General features: G+C 41.8%; 1 protein-coding gene across 5 annotated transcripts in view; it reads right to left on the bottom strand.

Moving 5' to 3' along the window:
* ZNF75A (zinc finger protein 75A) overlaps nucleotides 1–20,597 on the bottom strand; it is a 33,550-nt gene that overhangs the window by 12,374 nt on the left and 579 nt on the right. The window contains exons 2-8 of one of the 5 annotated variants that reach the window (XM_059692912.1): nucleotides 18,954–19,146; nucleotides 18,187–18,278; nucleotides 17,773–17,899; nucleotides 16,323–16,414; nucleotides 15,922–16,048; nucleotides 13,225–13,335; nucleotides 10,711–13,041 (exon numbers count right to left, since the gene is read on the bottom strand). In XM_059692912.1, the coding sequence (XP_059548895.1) occupies nucleotides 12,362–13,041; nucleotides 13,225–13,335; nucleotides 15,922–16,048; nucleotides 16,323–16,414; nucleotides 17,773–17,899; nucleotides 18,187–18,278; nucleotides 18,954–19,146 (1,422 nt within the window). In that variant the 3' untranslated portion in view covers nucleotides 10,711–12,361. Of the gene's footprint in view, nucleotides 1–10,710; nucleotides 13,042–13,224; nucleotides 13,336–15,921; nucleotides 16,049–16,322; nucleotides 16,415–17,772; nucleotides 17,900–18,186; nucleotides 18,279–18,953; nucleotides 19,147–20,597 lie in introns of those variants that run through there. The other 4 variants (XM_059692915.1, XM_059692914.1, XM_059692913.1 and 1 more) reach the window with 4 other exon arrangements.

Below are 20,597 nucleotides of genomic sequence, written 5' to 3'. Positions count from 1 at the left end.
AGCAGACTGACAATTCTCTGGGGGGAGGGGTTGTAGGGGGATATGGGAAGAGACTGTACAAAGAGCTTACACCTATGGAGGAGGTCAGTGGGATGGGGTGGGGGGGAAAGCCTGGAGTGGGGTGGGAACCAGGTGGAGGGGAGCTATGGAGGAAAAAAAAGGAACATCTGTAATAATCTGAACAATAAAGATTTTGTTTAAAAAAGTACAGATAGCATCATACTCAATGGGAAAAGACTAAAATCTTTCTGCCTAAAATCAGAAATGAAATAAAGATGCCTAATACCACCACTGATATTTAGCATTATACTGGACGTTTTATAGAGAGTAAATAGGCAAGAAAAAGAAAGAAAAGGCATTCAAATTGGGAGAAAAAGAAGTAAATCTTTCTCTAAACATAGATGACATGATTCTATATATAGAAAATTCCAGAGTCCACATAAAAACTACTAAAGCTAATAAACAAATTCAGCAAAATTGCAGGATCAAGATTAACAAAAAGTCAGTTGTATTTTTATACACCAGTGATAAACACTGTGAAAACTAAATTAAGAAAATAATTCCATTGCCCTAACTGGTTTGGCTCAGTGGCCCCGATAGAGCATCGGCCTGCGGACTAAAGGGTCCCAGGTTCGATTCCGGTCAATGGCATGTACCTTGGCTGTGGGCACATCCCCAGTGGGGGGTATGCAGGAGGCGGCTGATCGATGTTTCTCGCTCTTCGATGTTTCTAACTCTCTATCGCTCTCCCTTCTTCTCTGTAAAAAATCAAATATATTAAAAGAAAGAAAGAAAATAATTCCATTTATAATAGTATCCAAAAGAATAAAATACATAGGTACAAATTTAACTAAGGAGATGAAAGACTTGTACACTAAAAACTACAAAACATTGCTAAAATAAATTAAGAAGACATATATAAAAGGAAAGTACTTCATGTTCATGGATTAGAAGACTTATCATTGTTAATATGGCAGTACTCCCAAAGCAATCTGAAGATGCAATGCAATCTCTATCAAAATTCCAATGGTCTTTTTTTTTTTTTTGCAGAAATGGAAAAGTTAATCCTCAAATTCAAATAGGATTGCAAGGGACCCTGATTAGCCGAAACAGTCTTGAAAAAGAACAAAGTTGAAAGATTCACATTTCCCAATTTCAAAACCTACTACAAATCTATAGTAATCAAAATAATGTGGTACTAAGATTATATAGAGAGACATACAGACCACTAAAATCGAATTAGGGCTCCAGAAATAAACCCAGACATCTATGGCCAACTTATTTTCAATAAGATCATTCAATGGACTGATAAAATAGTCTCTTCAACAAATGGTGCTGGGACAATTAGATAGTCACATGCAAAAGAATCAAGCTGGACCCTATCTCACACTATCCAAAAAGATTAATAAAAATGGATCTATGGCCAAAACCGGTTTGGCTCAGTGGATAGAGCGTCGGCCTGCGGACTGAAAGGTCCCAGGTTCGATTCCGGTCGAGGGCATGTACCTGGGTTGCAGGCACATCCTCAGTGGGGGATGTGCAGGAGGCAGCTGATCGATGTTTCTAACTCTCTATCTCTATCCCTTCCTCTCTGTAAAAAATCAATAAAATATATATATATAAAAAAATGGATCTATGACATAAATATAACAAATAAAACTATAAACCTATAGAAGAAAACATCAAGGTAAATCTTTATGACCTTATATTTGACAATGGATTTTATTTTTATTTTTTAAAAATATATTTTTATTGATTTCAGAGAGGAAAGAAGAGGAAGAGGGGGAGATAGAAACTTCAATGACAGAGAATCATTGATCCACTGACTCCTGCAGGCCCCGCACTGTGGAATGAGCCTGCAACCTGGGCATATGCCCTGACCTGGAATCGAACCATGACCTCCTGGTTCCTAGCTTGATACTCAACCACTGAACCACGCCAGCTGGGCTGACAAGGGATTTTAAATATTACACTAAAAGCAAAAGCAACAAAGAAAAAGTAGATAAATTAGACCTCATCCAAATTTTAAAATTTTGTTTAAAAGACATTATCAAGAAAGTGAAAATAAAACCTACATAAGGAGATAAAATATGTGCAAATCATATTAGGATAAGGGTTAATATCCAGAATATATAAGGAACTCCTATAACTCAAAAGTAAAAAGACAAACAACCCGGTTTTAACATGACCAAAGGATTTGAGCAGATATTTTTCCAAAGAAGAGAAATGATCAACAAACACATAAAAATGTGCTCAATAGTATTAGTCACTGGGGAAACGCAAATCAAAACCACAATGAAAGACCACATCATAGTAATTTAAATGTCTATAATCTATAATAATAAAAGCATAATATGCTAATTAGACCAGATATCCTTCGGGCTTCCTTTTGGATGCGGTCGGGGCTGCAAAGGAAGCCTGGCTCCGGGTGTCAGAGGGAAGCCGGTGCCAGCAGCTAGTGGAAGGAAGGCCTACTCTTGCAGAATTTTGTGCATCGGTCCTCTAGTAATAATATAAACTAGGAAAATAGCTAGTGTTGGCAAGGATGTAGAGCAAGTGAAACACCTGCACATGGCTGGTGGGAATGTAAAATAGTTCAGCCACTATAAAAAAGTTTGACTATCCCTCAAAAATTAATCATAGAATTACCATATGACCCCACAGTTCCACTCCTTGATGTATACCCCAAAGAATTAAAAGCAGGTATTCAAAAACTTGTACATGAATATTTATAGCAGCACTATTCATAATAGCCAAAATGTAGAAACAATTCAATTGTCCATCAACAGATGAATGGGTAAACAAATTGTGGTATATTAATATTATGGAATATTATTCAGCCAAAAATGGAATGTAGTGTTGATACATGCTACAATGTAGATGAACCTCAAAAACATCATGCTAACTGGAAAAAAAGGCCAGACACGCCCCCCCTTTTTTTTAACTGCTTGATTCTATTGATATTAAATATTCAGAATAGACAAATCTACTGACACAAAAAGATTTCTGGTTGCCAAAACTCTGGGGAGATAGGAATGGGGAACAACTACCTAATGGATATGTGCTTTTCTTTGAGAGTGATGGAAATGTTTTGAAACTAGAGATGGTGGTTGCACAACATTGTGAATGTACTAAATGTCACTCAATTGCTCATTTAAAACTATATCTTTACTAGAGGTCTGGTGCACAAATTCATGTATCAGTGGGGTCCATTGGCCTGGCCTGCAGGATGAGGCCAAAACTGCCTCTCTGACATCCCTCGTGGGTTCCCGGATTGTGAGAGGGCATAGGCCAGGCTGAAGGACCCCACTGGTGCACGGTCGGGGCTGGGGACGGGCGTGGGAGGTTGACCAGCTGGGGAGGGACTGCAGGAGGGCTCCAGGGTGTGTCTGGCCCATCTCGCTCAGTCCAGGTCGGCCGTACCCCAGCAGCAAACTAACCTACTGATCAGAGCATCTGTCCCCTGGTGGTCAGTGCACATCATAGCAACTGGTCGACCAGCCGACTGTCTGCCCCCTGGTGGTCAGAGCATGTCATAGTGAGCGCTTGAGCGGCCTTAGCATATCATTAGCATATTATACTTTGATTGGTTGAATGGCCTACCAGTTGACCAGACACTTAGCATATTAGGCTTTTATTATATAGGATTGATTTCAGAGACAAAGGGAGAGGGAGAGAGAAAAAAATATCAATGATGAGAGATAATCATTGATCCGAAGCCTCCTGCATGCCCCCTCCTGAGGGTCAAGCCTGCAATCCATGCATGTGCCCTAATTGGAATCAAACTGTGACCTCCTGGTTCATGGGTCAAGGCTCAACCACTGAGCCATACCAACCAAGCTCAATTGTTCACTTTTAAATGGTTATTTTTATGTGAATGTTACCTCATTAAAAAGTTGCCCATAAAAAATCAACTTGCCATATTTATTTGCATCTAATTCTGGAGTTTTTATTCTATTGATCTATGTGTCTGTCTCTTTACCAACTGAACCACACCAGCCAGGGCTATAAGAGTGCCTCTTGCCAAAACCGGTTTGGCTCAGTGGATAGAGCGTCGGCCTGCGGACTAAAAGGTCCCAGGTTCAATTCCGGTCAGGGGCATGTACCTGGGTTGCGGGCATATCCCCAGTAGGAGATGTGCAGGAGGCAGCTGATCGATATTTCTCTCTCATCGATGTTTCTAACTCTCTATCTCTCCCCCTTCTTCCTCTCTGTAAAAAGTCAATAAAATATATTTTTTAAAAAAAAAGAGTGCCTCTTAACTCAAAGAAGAATAGTTTGGAAATGTGAGCTTCTCCTTTTAGGAGGATAAATAGCTTTAATGCTGGGTAATGCTTACTCATGATAGTTACAGGATGACGAAACTTTTTAAAAATTATTATTTGTGTGTGTGTGTGTTTTGTTAATCCTAACCTGAGAATATTTTTTCATTGATTTTTAGAGAGTGGGAGGTGGAGATATAGAGAAACATTGATGTGAGAGAGACACATCAATTGGTTGCTTCCCGCACGCACCTGCCCTTGACCAGAATCGAACCTGGGACCTCTCAGACCACAGATAGACACTCTATCCACTGGGGTAGAGCTGAAGAAACATTTAAAAAACCATTTTTCTAACTCTTCTGTGCAAGAAATGTTTATTCCTTAAGCTACTAACTTTTCTAATTTAAGATTTTTTTAATTAAAAATACTTAATTTTACTTTTCTCCTCATGAACATTAAAGATCATTCACTTTCCCCCTCCAATGCTTTGAAACTGTGCAGTTGTTTGTACAAATCATGGACAAATACTTAGTGTGAAAATTATGTTGTTGGAAATATAGGGTGTCCCCCAAAATGTATACTAGTATGCACACTTTGAATGATAAAGGTGGTATTTATTAAAATACATTTCATTTAACAGCTACCAGCTGTTAAAGTATATGTACATTTTTGTGCCTTGTATATCCATTGGTTTAAAAAAATTCATCAGTAAGATTATTTTTCCGTAAAGGTGCAGTGTATCCAAATACTATAAAGCTTAATCTGTTGAGTTAGTGCTAAGAGTGGTGCAATATCTATCATCTTTCTGTGATAGAAATGAGAAGTGATTCTGATAGTTTTCCCAAATCTGAAAACTCAACGCAAGAGCTTGCTTACTTAATTTCTCAGGTAGATGGGGGAATTGCTTTAAGTGAAGTACAGAAATGATCAGATATGTGTATATCATATTGGAGGAAAGCAGTTCATTGTGGCCCAGTTACCATTCACAAAATTCACACAAGAAGAAAACCCTACAATAAAGCAAGGTTAGTAAATGCTTCAAAAAGTGCTTAGGGTTTGCTCCCCAATGAACCCACACAAGAAAGAAACTATAAAAGTGACAAGTGGCCAGAACCGGTTTAGCTCAGTGGATAGAGCGTCGGCCTGCAGACCAAGGGGTCCCGGGTTCGATTCCGGTCAAGGGCATGTACCTTGGTTGCGGGCACATCCCCAGTGGGGGGCGTGCAGGAGGCAGCTGATCCATGTTTCTCTCTCATGGATGTTTCTGGCTCTCTATCCCTCTCCCTTCCTCTTTGTAAGAAATCAATAAAATATATTTTAAAAAAAAAAGTGACAAGTGTGGAAAAGATTCAGTAATAATATGCTTGTGTACTCATTTGGAAAGGACACAACTATAGAGTATAGGTAAAGCTTCAACATTTCCTACCTGAGGATACTTCAGAGACTCTATACAAGAGAGAACCCACAGAAAGAATGTGAGAACTTCAGCAAATAATCCACTCTAGTACTAGAGGGAAAGCTCCTAAGACAGTGGTTGGCAAACTGTGGCTCGTGAGCCACATGCGGCTCTTTGGCCCCTTGAGTGTGGCTCTTCCACAAAATACAGACTTCTGCACATGGGCTATGAAGTTTCAATCACACTGTACATGCGCGCCCGCACGTGGTATTTTGTGGAAGAGCCACACTCAAGGGGCCAAAGAGCCGCATGTGGCTTGTGAGCCGCAGTTTGCCGACCACTGCCCTAAGAGAAAAGGTAGTTAACAGGTAGCCATGATCCATTACACATGAGCGTAGAAACTGCAGGTGCTCAGTAAGCACTTGTCAGTGGAGTGACTCAGTGAATGTTTTAAAAATATTTTATGGAGTTCAAATATTTTGTTATCCCAACTGTCCAGTTGGATGGGAAAGACTGTTTAGCATCCTTCTTCTCAAGCTCTCTTGGGGAATTAAACTGTTCTCACTTTTCCAAAAACCGATTGAAACCCCAACAGTCTTAGTTTTAGTTTGATTCCAAGTCCTCATTCCCCTCGTTAAGATAGCTGAGGTTCCTATGATCAGCTTGAAGTTCCAGAATCTACTTAATGGTGGGGAGAACTCTGGGTCTGGGATGTGCCCAGCACTTTGGCCACTTAGACTAGGGCAGAGGAGGGGTTGAGGATTTGGGGGCTAGCTTTGGTTTGTCTTAGAAATCATCTGGGTATGGAGGATATATTTGTGAGAATTGTGAGAACTTTAATACTAATATTGGAAACTGAATATAGGGTCATGTCTCAGATTTTATTTTTAAAATAAGCCTCAATATTTTATTGATTTTAGAGGGAGGAGAGAGCGAGAGCAAGTGAGACTTGTTGTTCTACTTATTCATACATCCATTAGTTGTTTCTTGTATGTGCCCTGACTGAGGATCAAACCCGTTAACTTTGGCATATCAAGACGATGCTCTAACCAACTGAGCTACCCAGCCAGAGCAATAGATTTTGTATTTAGGTTGTTCTTTTAGTTATCTGCTCTTATCCCAGTGATAAGGCTATAGAAGTTCCTTTAACAATTTCCACATGTCCACCCCAAATTCCAAGCATAAGGAGTTTTGAGACGTGCTGCTGGCTATTGGCTAAGCTAGGACATTCCCACTGGAGACTTCTCACTCCCCAAATGGTGTCCTACTCATGCTTTCCTACTCAAGCTTCTTCCCAACTGTCACCCCTTAGCCCAGGAAGAGCAACCACTTCCTTTATACACCAATATGGGTGTAGGATTTGCCATATATCCCGTGTGTTTTTTTGTTTTTTGAGGCACAACTCACGGAAGGTTCCACAGGGGTAGTTACCAACCATTCCTTGAAATCTGTACTCACATGAGGAATGAAAGGCAACCCCTACTCTCTCCCTACCTCACTGGTCAATAGAAACACATTTTGTGCACATGGGGCAGTGGTGTATAAGGGAACAAAGAACAAGGAAAGAGGAATGAGGCCAGAGGGAGAAGACTGCCTTGTCCACTTAAACTGACCTCCTAGGATATGTGCCCTGATAAGGAATGAGTCTTTTTTTAATATCTTATATAGTCCTTTTTGTTGTTTTTTGTTTTGTTTTTTAAATATATTCTTATTGATTTCAGAGAGGAAGGAAGAGGGAGAGATAGAAACATCAATAATGAGAATCATTGATCGGCTGCCTCCTGTAAGCCCCCCACTGGGGGTTGAGCCCACAACGTGGGTACGTGCCCTTGACCAGAATCGAACCTGGGACCTTTCAGTTCGCAGGTCGACGCTCTATCCATTGAGCCAAACTGGCTAGGGCCATTGTTGTTTTACTTAATATTTTGACTTTTACCTATAGTCTTGTAAGTTCCTAGTGTTCCCATCAGTGTTACATCAGCTTGGTGGAGCATCCATGGGAACTAGATCTTTCCTGAGGGCCAAAGGCCAAGTGAAATGGAAAACAAAAAGTTTCAAAGCTCTAATATAAGAGCCACCTCTATTAAAAACAGGCCAGGTAATACTGCAGAAACACACAGCACACATCTCAGTGATTAAACACAAATGTTTATTTCTTGTTCCCACAAAGCCCATTACAGGCCTGGGAGACTCACAGAACAGCTAACCCACTATGTAAGGGACTCAGCAGTCTAGACTGGTTTGATCTCATGACACCTCTCTCTATATGTGCTTCCACGATTGAGGCAAGAAAGGAGAGCACTAGAGAGTCTTGTACCAACAAATAAATGCTTCAGCCCAGAAGTGAGGCTTCTGCTAGCAACCCACTGAACAAAATGACCTGATGACCTTGTCTAACTACAAGGAGTAAAGCATAACCTTTCTCTTTTTTTACTGTTCACTAGAATACAAGCTCCATGTGGGTATCCATTTTTTTCTTTTTTAAAATATATTTTATTGATTTTTTATAGAGAGGAAGGGAGACGAATAGAGAGTTAGAAACATCGATGAGAGAGAAACATCGATCAGCTACCCCCTGCAAACCCCTACTGGGGATGTGCCCGCAACCAAGGTACATACCTTTGACCGGAATCAAACCTGTGACCCTTCAGTCCGCAGGCTGATGCTCTATCCACTGAACTAAACCAGTTAGGGCCATTTTTTTTTCTTGTTCACTATTATATCCTTAGTCTAGAACAGTGCCTAGGTGCATAATAGGCCATCATTAAATTAAGTAAATGAATGAATGTACTACCAATAAGAAATTCATGCCCTGGCCAGTTTGGCTCAGCGGATAGAGCGTCGGCCTGCGGACTCAAGGGTCCCAGGTTCGATTTCGGTCAAGGGCACGTACCTTGGTTGCGGGCACATCCCCAGTAGGGAGTGTGCAGGAGGCAGCTGATCGATGTTTCTAACTCTCTATCCCTCTCTCTTCCTCTCTGTAAAAAATCAATAAAATATATTAAAAAAAAAAAAGAAATTCACATGTATCTTTGGAGAAGAGATGAGTGAGTCCCAGCGATCTAAAGCTGAGGGTGTTGGGTAAGAGCTACTCACTAAAGCTTCAGAGCTGGCCATGCTTAAGAAATAATTTTTGGTGGCCTGCCAGTGTAGCTCAGTGGATAAGTGTGGACCTATGAACCAGGAGGTCATGGTTTGATTCCTAGTTAGGTCTGGGTTGTAGCCTCACTCCCCAGTAGGGGGCATGTAGGAGGGAGCCAATTGATGATTTTCATCATTGATGTTTCTAACTCGCTCTCCCTCTCCCTTCCTCTCTCTGAAATCAATTTTAAAAAGTATTTTTTTAAAAAAATGATCATTAAAAAAAAATACTTGGTGTAGTTCAACTTCTGGAAGAAAATAATTCCCACTGAAGAAGCCAGACCAAAGCTCAGGTGATATATACAAAAAAACCACTGAAGCCACAAACCAAATCAATTCAGCATAACCACCACAACCAGTGCTCAACTCCTGAAAGAAGCTGCAAGAACCACAAATGCATCTACTCCTTAAATATAGTCAGTTCACCCAATATATCTGGGAAGCAGGAGAAAGGGAAAGAAATGCACATTGATTAAGCATCTACTATTGGCCAGGCTGGTAGGTGCTTTTCTTTCATCAATCCCTGTAATCCCCAGATCAACCCTGAGGTGAGTGTTTTTCTATACATAGAGAAAATGGAGATTGGCTGGTGCCTGAGGGGAGGGGGAGGGGGTGACAGGATAAAGGTGATAGGATTAGCTAAAGAACATATATACATACCCCATGGATGCGGACAACAGTTTAGTGAAGGCCAAGGGATGGGGGAGGCAGGGGTGGGTGGAGGTGGGCAAATGGTGGGGAAGAGGGGGACACCTGCAATTATGTCAACATTAAAAAAAATTTTTAAAAGAAGAGAGAAAATGGAGACTTAAGAATGTTTCAATAACCAATCAAGAAACAAAAATGTTTCATAAGCTGAAAACAGATATAATACAATGTTATCTAGGCTGACTCCACAGGGATAACATACAAAGTCCTGACAATCCTGCCTTCAGGTCTGACTAAAGCAGCCAAGTGACAGCCAACAGACCCACTAGCTTTGGGGTCTTGAACAAGTCCCTGTATCTCTTTGTGCCATAACTTCCTCATTTATAAATTAACTAGAGGCCCAGTGCATGAAATTCATGCACTGGGGGGGGGGGTGTCCCTCAGACTGGCCTGCACCCTCTCACAGTTCTGGGACACCTGGGGGATGTCTGCTTGTGGGCTTAGGAATCGGGCCAAAGCCGCAGTTAGACATCCCTCTCACAGTCCGGGACCCCTCACTCCTTACTGCCCGCCTGCAGTGGAGGCAGGAGAAGCTTCTGCCACCGCCACTGTGCTTGCCAGCCATCAGCCTGGCTTCTGGCTGAGCGGCGCTCCCCTGCAGGAGCGCACTGACCACCAGGGAGCAGCTCCTGCATTGAGCATCTGCCCCCGGTGGTCAATGCGTGTCACAGCGGCTGGTCATTCTGCTGTTCAGTTGATTTGCATATTAGGGTTTTATTATATAGGATAGATTTGGAAGAGATAATTTAACCCCTTTCCTGATATAACCTGAAAGCTCCAACAAGAACACATCTGTATTAAAGGTAAAAATAGATAAAGCGTGAGTTATAATATCTACTGCCTATAGGTTTTCAGCAGTCTATTAAGCATCAACCAAGATTACTATTAAATGCTTAAGAAAACAGATACAGATAGACCCTGCCTAATAGTTTACAGTGTAAGACAATCAATATGGATGTGGATTAGCTCACTTTTGCCAACCACTCTGCATCAGTTCCCAAAACTATCCTTTTGGAAACCTGGTAGCCTGCTGAATGGATTCCTGGGTCACCATGTACAGTAAAACACAGGATCCTGCCTACAGCACATGTTCCAGTTCCCAGACACACAAATCTCTCCTGATTCTTAATAACAAAAGCCAAATGAAAAAGAAAACAAAATCCTGAGAAGTGAATCCAGGACTCCCATTTCTTTTAGGCCTCGGGAATGTACTAATTTTTATGGCTATGTTATCCTATTGACATTATGAGGAAAGGAAACAATCTAGTTTCTTTTATTGCAGAAAAAATTTCTTTACATCTAATATATTATTCCATTGCTAAAAATTCCAACCCATCCTATATAATAAAGAGGTGATATGCAAATTAACCCTCACATCCTCACAAAGATGGCTGCCTTATGACCAGGCCAGCAGGGGGGATAGTGAGGGACGTTCAAACAACTGAACAAGCAAGCTGTGTGGGGCAACCAGGCCAGCAGGGGGGCTGTGAGGGGTGACCAGGCCAGCGGGGGGTGGGGGGGGTCAGTTAGGGGCGACCAGGCCAGCAAGGGGTGCAGTAAGAGGTGATCAGGCCATCGGGGGTGGGGGGAGCAGTTAGGCATGACCAGGTCGGCAGGTGGGGGCGCAGTTGGGGGCAATTAGGCTGGCGGGGGGGCAGTTAGGGGCAACTAGTCTGGCAGAGGGGGGCAGTTGGGGGTGACCAGGCCGGCTGGGGGGGCAGTAAGGGGTGACCAGGCCAGCGGAAGGGGGGTGCAGTTAGGAGCAACCATACCGGCAGGGAGGGGGTAGTTGGAGGCAACCTGGCCAGCAGTGGGGGGCAGTTAGGTGTGACCAGGCCGGCAGGAGGGCAGTTAGGGGCAATCAGGCCAGCACACAGAGGCAGTGAGGGACGATCAGGTCGGCAGGCAGGTGAGCGATTAGGAGCCAGCAGTCCAGGATTGTGAGAGGGATGTCTGACTGCTGGATTGGGCCTAAACCGGCAGTTGGACATCCCCCAAGGGGTCCCAGATTGGAGAGGGTGCAGGCTAAGCTGAGGGTACCACCCACCTCCCCCCACCGTGCATGAATTTCGTGCACCAGGCCTCTAGTTTATATATAATCTCATTAGAAATGTTTTCCTTTTTTCAAATACCACCAATAAGATGCATAAGATAGTGCATTATTAGTTATCTGGCAGATTCCCTAGTGGTGAAGTAAATATAATTTCATCAAAGTAAAATTTGAGCTAATACAATTCAAGAGCTAAAGTTCCTAAAAAGTTCAAGAAAAAACTCACACAAAGTCCAATGATGAGAGAGGAAGAAAATCCAATTAGGTTCTTAGGAAACTTTACATTAGAATTCATTTCTATCCCATGAGACTAATGAAATTTTTAAGCTTGCTTCCTTGAAGACAATGGTATACAATTAAACAAGCCTATTATTGCTTTTTGTTTTGGAAGACCATGCTACAAATGTTTCTATCACATGCGTTTAAGAGTGGCTGGGTAGATCAATGAAAAACCAACACTATTTACCTCTATGACCACAGAAGACTGATTGATTTTATGGCTTCATCTGCTGTCTGAAACTGAATTTGATATTTTGGCAGGTACAATCCTAAAACAGTTTTTTCCATTTTTAGAATGTTCCTAGAACACCAATATTGCTATGGAATTCCCTATAGGTTATAAGTAAACACAGTAAGTAGAACAACTTTAATTCATCCCATGCAGAGTTGAACTTGATTCCTTTATGTGTAATATTCCACTGATGAAAAAATCATGCTTCATAATTTTCTATTTTTTCATAAACTTTAGTGTCAAGTTCCTCTTGGTGAATTTGTTCAGACTGAGGACAATGGACGATTTTCCCTTCACTGGTGGAGTTTCTGGTGCCTAAGAAGGCTTGACCGCCTGCTGAAGTTTCTTCTGCATATGTTACAGGAATAAGGCTGCTCACCTGTGTGGGTTCTCCGATGTTTAATAAGGTGGGAGTTCTGACTGAATTTTTTCCCACATTCATGACATGTAAAGGGCTTCTCTCCAGTGTGAATTCTTTGGTGTGTGTGTAGATTTGTATTTTGACTGAAGCTTTTCCCACACCATGAGCATTTATATGGTTTTATCCCTTGGTGTGTTGTTAAGTGCTTATTAAGATCTGAACTCCATCTAAACCTCTTATCACACTGTGGGCATTTATACGGTTTCTCTTCAGTGTGAACTCTTTGGTGCTTAATAAGGTCAGAGCTAACTCTGAAGTTTTTCCCACATTCCTGGCATTTAAAAGGCTTCTCTCCTGCACGTTCTTTCTTGTGACGATCCATAAGTTTTAGCAGCTCTTGTTTCCAGGTTGAAAGTTTCTTTCTTTTCTTCACTGAAAAGTCTTGGTGCCATTTCCCCACCCTATGTATATCACCATGATTTTCTTTGACTGTTGTTTTCTGGGGAACTTTCACTCTGGCCTTTTTTGATATTATGTCTCCAGGAGCTTGTATTTCTAAGTCAGAAGGACATATAGGCTGATGATTTTCAGTATCATTTTTGAGCTTTAACCCTGTTGGAATTAATATGACAATCAGCCAACTGAGTGGCAGAGCCAAGAAAACCACAGGAATGGAGAGGAAAAAACATCAAAGATCACTGATTTGTAGTATAAGATAAGTAGAATCTTAAAATGTTAATTCCTTGCAAAGATTCCTATTAAGGCACATTTCTCCTCTTCCCATAGTGTATTTACCTATAGGCAGCTCTCCAGGACTGTCCATGATCTCTGTGGATCCTTGAACCCATGGCTCTTTCCCTTGTTCTAGACAGGAGATGACTTTAGGTTTGGGGAGCACAAATATGGCTGTGAAATGAAAAAACTGAGGTCAAGGATTGCTAACTTAATAATGGTTCACTATTCAAGATATTTCAGTAAGAGTAAAGAACACTTACAATTTGTTATCCCCAAATGGTTAAATGGTTAGACCCTCATATCAGCTATTAGTTTTATACTACACTGCATTTGTAGGTTGACATGCAAAGTGGAGATTAGCCTGGTCGATAGAAAGGACATAGTCATGGGAATTTTGTGCATGTTCGTTCCCCTCTTCTGCCACCAATAACTGCACACTTGACCAAGTTGGACTAAAACTCCAGAGATTTTAGAGTCTTATTAACTCTTTAAGAGTCACCTGAATAAGACCTGGTCTAGCAGAGCCAATGTGAAGGTCAGTGGATTAGGAATCATATGCACAAGTGATTTCTGCCATAATTATAGTAGTCTTTTATTTTGCTCTTGAGCACCAGAAACTGAACTAGGAAATATTTCTATCACTCCTGCAGCTCACTGGTCATATCCAGTTGGACAAAACAGATCAGCATCATTTAGTGGACTTTTTCTACATATAAATTTCCAAGGATAGAAAGTATTCATCATTCAATATTTCAACAAATATGTATTAACTGGCTATGGCATGCCAAACACTTTCTATGAAATAGGAATATAGTGGTGAATAAGCCCAAATCCCCTGATCTCATAGAACTTATCTTCTAGTGGGAAACTGAGGCAATCAAACATCAAAAAACGGACAAAAGGAAATATCAAGAAGTAATAAAGGTTTCTGTGTGTTTTTTTTAATCCTCACCTGAGGATATTTTCCCATCACTTTTAGATAGAAGGGAAAAAAGAGAGAGTGACAGGGAGAGAAACACTGATGTGAGAGAGATACATTGACTCCCACATGAGCCCTGACTAGGCCAGGAACAACCCATGACCTTTTAGTGCATGAGCCGACACTCTATCTAACCCAGTCGTGGGCAAACTATGGCCCGCGGGCCGGATCCGGCCCGTTTGAAATGAATAAAACTAAAAAAAAAAAAGACCGTACCCTTTTATGTAATGATGTTTACTTTGAATTTATATTAGTTCACACAAACACTCCATCCATGCTTTTGTTCCGGCCCTCCGGTCCAGTTTAAGAACCCATTGTGGCCCTCGAGTCAAAAAGTTTGTCCACCCGATCTAACCACTTAGCAACACCAGCCAGGGCAGGAAATGATATATATTTTTTAAAAAACTGAAGCAGGGTAAGAGAGCATTTAAGATTCTTTTACCCTAGCTGGTTTGGCTCAGTGGATAGAATGTTGGCTTGTGAACCAAAGGGTTCAATCCGGTCAAGGGTATATACCTTGGTTCCCATCTTCTCGGGCCCTGGCCCTATTCGGAGGCAACCAATCGATATATTTCTCTCACATCGATGTTTCTCTCAGTCTTTTCCTCTCTCTTCCACTCTCCCTAAAAATCAATGGAAAAATATACTCAGGCGAAGATTAACAAAACAAAACAACAAAAAAAAAGATCCTGTTTCTGTGAAGCTATTTGAGATATGGCTATGTGGAAGACTTCTTTGAGAAAGTGATATTTGAACAGAACAAAAGGTGCAAGTTTTGTCATACAGCAGAAAAGTATGTCAAGTAGAGGAAAAGGGAAAGTAGAAATGAGCATGGTTATTTCAAAAAACAGCAAGAAGCCCTGGCCAGGTAGCTCAGTTTGGTTAGAAAGTCATCCCAATACGCCAAGGTTGCAGGTTTGATCCCCAGTTAGGGAATATACAAGAATCAACCAATGAATGCATAAATAAGTGGAACAACAAACTGGTCTTTCCCTTTCTCCCCTCCTTTCTTTCTAAAATCAATACACTAAAAAACTAAACAAAACAAAACAGCTTCCAAGAAAACCAGTGTGGCTAAACAGAACTGAACAAGGGGCACAAGCTGTAGAAGATGAAGGCAGAAAGGAGAAGAGGCACCAGATTTTGAAGGGTCTGAGAACTTTGATAAGGAAAAGTTTTAATTTTATTCTGAATGTGGTGAGAAGTCATCATAAGATTTTGAAACAGGAAAATATCATAATCTGATTAGGTTTTAAAGACTCTGGCTGCTGGACAGAAAACGGACTATTGGAGGGCAAGAGTGTTGGTACCATCAACCAATTAAAAAGCTACTAAGATGGGCCTGCTTTGAGATGATACTGATTTAGACCAGGACGCTAATAAGGCAAGAGGATGAGACATAGTTGGACTCAGGTTATACTGTGAAGATGGAACCAAGAGAATAGTGATGTATTAGTAGTGGAGTGTGATGACAAGATAATGGGAAAGAATGACTATGTGTCAGTAGCTCTGAGCTACTGAGTTGATCTTTACTGAGATGAAAAAGATATGAGAAGAGCAGGTTTAAGGGAAAGAGACCCAGAATTCTATGTAGGATAAGGAATGTGTACTTGGAAAAAGTTCCCAGGTGATCTGGATATACACTTTTCGTCTGCAAACATCAAGTTGAGAATCAACTAAGTACTGGAACAGACTGTCCCTCAGGGGAGTATTCACAGTAAGATGAGAACATGACAGATTACTCAGCTTCTATACAAAGGGAAGGGAAGAATATTTACCTAGAGAGATGACAGTCTCATAATTTTCCTGCATTACATCATTGTATAGGGCCTTCTGACCCGGATCCAGTAATTCCCATTCTTCTTGGGAAAAAAACACGGCCACCTCTTCAAATGTCAATAAGCTCTAAAGAAGAGAATGGGCTTCAGCTCAGTACCTGCCACTCGAGAAGTAGTTCTAATATCTGGCCCATGAAATTAATAGTAAGCGAGGCACTGAAGGAATTAATTTTTTTAAGTGAGAAGGCAGAAAGGAAGGAGGCAAGGGATCAGCAGTCTGGGAGGTGTCTAGTTCCCTAGGGAGAACATCTGGGCTAACATGCCTCTGAGCACCTGCTGGGCAGTGTGGGTCATGGGCAGCAGGGAAAGGCAGCCCTGAAGAGCTCAAAAGCATAGCTCACCTGGGACTCAGGCAAGATGAGCTCAGGTGCCACTGTCCAGTCTTTGGTGTTTGTCTGCTCAGGAAAGTATAGGATCTGGTGAGTAGGCACAGCTGTGGATGGAAAAGAGCCATAGGAAATTTCTCTTGCTTCTATGAACATCCTGGGCACATTTCTAAAATATACAAGATCTGATTCTTTCAGTAGAAATGGGACTTGTTTACAAGTGTTATGTGGTACCTAGAAGTGGCTATCAGCCCTACAACCAGTTTCCAAACTGACTGTCTTCAGTTTTCATGACTGAAGTCAATAAAAGGAAGTCTCACTTTTTCCCTACATTACCTAAATTATTCTGAGTTAGACAAAAATTAGAGGTGTCTGAAAAAGTAGGAGAGAGTCCAGTGTGTCAGGTAAAGGAAGTAGGAAGGTAAAAATGAGCATAGCAAGTTAAGGAAACAACAAGAAGACTAGTGTGGCTAAAGTGGACAGAGTCAGGATACAAGTGGCAGGTAGGTGAGTAGGAGCTAGATCTTGGAGGGGCCTCCATACCTTATAAGGAGTTTAGATATTATTCTGAATGTGAAAAGTTATTGTAAGGTTTTGAAGCAGAGAACTGTCATATCTCATCAGTTTTTGTTTTTTTAATATATTTTATTGATTTTTTACAGAGAGGAAGGGAGAGGGATAGAGAGTTAGAAACATCGATGAGAGAGAAACATCAAGCAGCTGCCTCCTGCATATCTCCTACTGGGGATGTGCCCGCAACCCAGGTACATGCCCTTGACCGGAATCGAACCTGGGACTTTTCAGTCCGCAGGCCGACGCTCTATCCACTGAGCCAAACCGGTTTCGGCTCATCAGTTTTTTTCAAGACTCTGACTGCTTTGTGGTAAACAGACTATGGGAAGGTAAGAGTGGTGTCAGGGCACCAGTTACAAAGCTGGTTAGAGAAGCCACTGGCTTAGACCAGAATGCTAACAGGGCAAGAGAATGAGACATGGTTGGACTCAGGCTATGATGCAAAGGTGGAGCCAAGAGGACTAGTGATGCATGAGTAGTGGATTATGAATGGCAAGTTCATATTAAAGCAAGCATGTCAAACTCGCGGCCAATAGGCTGCATTCCTCATTTATGGCACGTGCCCACCAGCCACGGTTTGACAGGTTTGGACTAAAGGATGACCCAAGTATTCTGGCCTGAAATATTGGGTAAATAGTGGTGGCATTTATGGAAATGGAAAGATAAAAGAGCAGATTCGTAAGCAAGAGTGAAGAGTAGGGAGAGTAGAGAATTTTAGGATAAGGAATGAGCATATGCGCTTTGTAAAAGCTTGAGATGATCTGGATACACTTTTCCCTGCCCACACCATCAAGTTGAGAAACAACTAGCTACTGGAACCAGGGTGCATTCCCAGTAAGCTAAGAACATTAGATTACTCAACTTCTACACAAAGGGCAGAAAGAATCTTTACCTAGAGAGATGACAGTCTCATAGTTTTCCTGCATTACATCATTGTAGAGAGTCTTCTGACTGATATCCAGTAATTCCCATTCTTCCTGGGAAAAATACACGGCCACTTCTTCAAATGTCAATAAGCTCTAAAGAAGAGAATGGGCTTTAGCTCAGTACTGGCCACTCCAGAAGCAGCCCTAACATCCAGCCCACAAACTGCATGGTAGGCCAGGCACTGAAGGAATAAACAATACATGATTTTTTTTTTAAAGTGAAAAGGCAGAAAGGAGGCAAGGAATCAGCAAACAGTCTGGGAGGTGTCCAATTACCCAGGGAGAATATCTAGGCTAAATGCCTCTAAGCACCTGCTGGGCAGTATGGGTCATGGGGAGCAGGGAAAGGCAGCCCTGAAGAGCTCAAAAGCACAGCTCACCTGGGACTCAGGCAAGATGAGCTCAGGTGCCACTGTCCAGTCTTTGGTGTATGTCTGCTCAGGAAAGTCTAGGATCTGGTGAGCAGGCACAGCTATGGGTGGAAAAGAGCCATCAGAAGTTTCTCTCACTTCTATGCACATCCTGCGCTCATTTCTAAAATAAAGAAAATCTTGATTCTTCCAGTAGATGGGAAACCGTTTTAAGTGTGAAATGGCCTTATCATTGTAAGAACCAGGTATCTATCAATCCCCAGAACAGGCTGCCCAGTTTTCATGAGTGAAATGAATACAACAAAAACCATTAACTTCCTCTCATGACATAAATAGTTCCGAGTTAAGAAAATTTTAACAGATTTGAAAATGAAATACTCATGGACTCCAGTGTACAGTAGGAGATATATTATTTATCATTTATTTATTTTCATGGTACACAATTTTAGTTCACATACTGCCACTGACAGCCCATTTGTGATCCCAATTCCTTCTGTGATTTGAGGATGGGGTGGCCCAGTCCTCCACTTTGCTAAGGAACAGTGTTCATGGTGTTATTACCAGGGTCCTCTGGTTTGGCCAATCCCCACCTTCACAACAACTGGTCTATTTTAAGGCCATCTGTGAGGGGTGAGGGTAAGGTTAATCATAATTGCTAACATGACTACATTTGCACATCCACAAAGCTGGGAACCCAGAAAGTGCTCACAATGTTCTGGCTGGACAAATTACTATGACAGCTCCCAGCAGAAAGAAATTATCATGAAGCTCCTTACCCCTCTCACACATAGGCTCAGTTTCTTTATGAGTATTCCTGCTCAGCTGTTGTAGATCCTGATAGTCATTCCAAAATTCTTCATCCTGGGACCTGCCCACTGGCTGGGACTCTGCTGGCTTCAGTTTGAAGCCTGAGGTCTCTGCTGTTTCTCCCAAGAGCACTGCCTCCTTTCCCAGCACATGGACTGCAACCTAGAAATAATTCCCATCCATGTTACCAGAACTTACTTGAGGCTTGGGGCTTGTGGAAGAGGGAGGAGAAAGCAGAGTCCAGATTGTGGTAAGTATGAGACACTAAAGGAAATGACAAAAAGACTTAAGGAAATAATGGGCTAGGCTGCATGGCTCAGTGGTTGAGCGTCAGCCTATGAACCAGGAGGTCACAGTTGATTCCCTGTCAGGGCACATGCCCAGGTTGTGGGCTCGATCCCCAGTAGGGGGCATGCAGGAGGCAGCTGATCAATGATTCTCTCACATCACTGATGTTTCTCTCTCTCTCCCTCCCTCTTCCTCTCTGGTATCAATAAAAATATGTATTTTAAAAAACTTTAAAAAAAAAGACATAATGGGCCACCAATTTTTCACGACGAGCTATCTAGCTGGTCTTGCTCAGTGGATAGAGCATCGGACTGCAGACCTAAGGGTCTTGGGTTTGATTACAGTCAAGAGCACATACCTTGGTTGCAGGCTCCTCCCCGGCCCTGGTCATAGAGTGTGCCGCAGGCAACCAATAGATGTGTTTCTCTCATGTCAATATTTCTATCTTTCCCTCTCTTTTCCACTCTTAAAAAAATCAATGGAAAAATATCCTTGGGTGAGGATTAAAAAAAACACACACAAAAAAACAAAACTATCCACAAATGTGGGAAAGTCAGGATAAAAGGAAAAAGATGTGGCTACTGCCAGCCCTCCAAAAGAGTACTCCCTACTCCTCTCTATATAGCCCAGCTCAGACCACTAGCAGGGCTTTGCAGGCCGCCTATTCCCATGCTGTCTTGACAGCATCTCTCTCTTCACTTAGATCCCTGCTGGATTTCTTGTCTTAATACTTTCTTCAAAATATTAAAAAATTTAACTGTCCAAGATTTTCTCCATGGTCAGGAAAGGTTTTACAGAGAATGTGGATAAAATGGAGAAGGGGAAAGAATGATTCTGACTGCAACCTCTCTCCTGATGATCTTGACACCAAACATATGCCCTGCCCTGTATTCTTGACAGTAGGCCTGAAGCCAGTTTATATGATTCCCACTCACCAACAGAGCCAAGGACCAACCACTAAGGAAGGGCAGTGGAGGCTCTTGTCTATTGTAGGAAGGACACTATCCCTCTTTCTTCTCTGTCACTCTGTTGGGATTTCCAAATCTTTGTTTCCATTTTTTTAAATTTATCCTTTCTTCCTCTGCAGTCTTCCCTACTAACTTTTTGGTTTCTCTTTCTTTTTACTATCCTTTCCTTTCATCTTTATATGTTCTCCCTTTTTTGGATCTGCCCCTTCTTCTCCAATTTCTTGTTGCCCTTTGTTTCTTAGAACTTAAGACCCATCTCCTACACCAAGCCAGACTCAATATATTCTGGCTCCAAAGAGGGGAAAATGCAACTCTCTCTTATGGCCAAGGAAGTCTCTGCCAGAATCTCCAACACCT

This window comes from Myotis daubentonii, chromosome 4 (genome assembly GCF_963259705.1).
Source record: "Myotis daubentonii chromosome 4, mMyoDau2.1, whole genome shotgun sequence".
NCBI classification, from domain to species: Eukaryota; Metazoa; Chordata; class Mammalia; order Chiroptera; family Vespertilionidae; genus Myotis; species Myotis daubentonii.
This window is presented reverse-complemented; position numbering and strand designations above follow the sequence as displayed.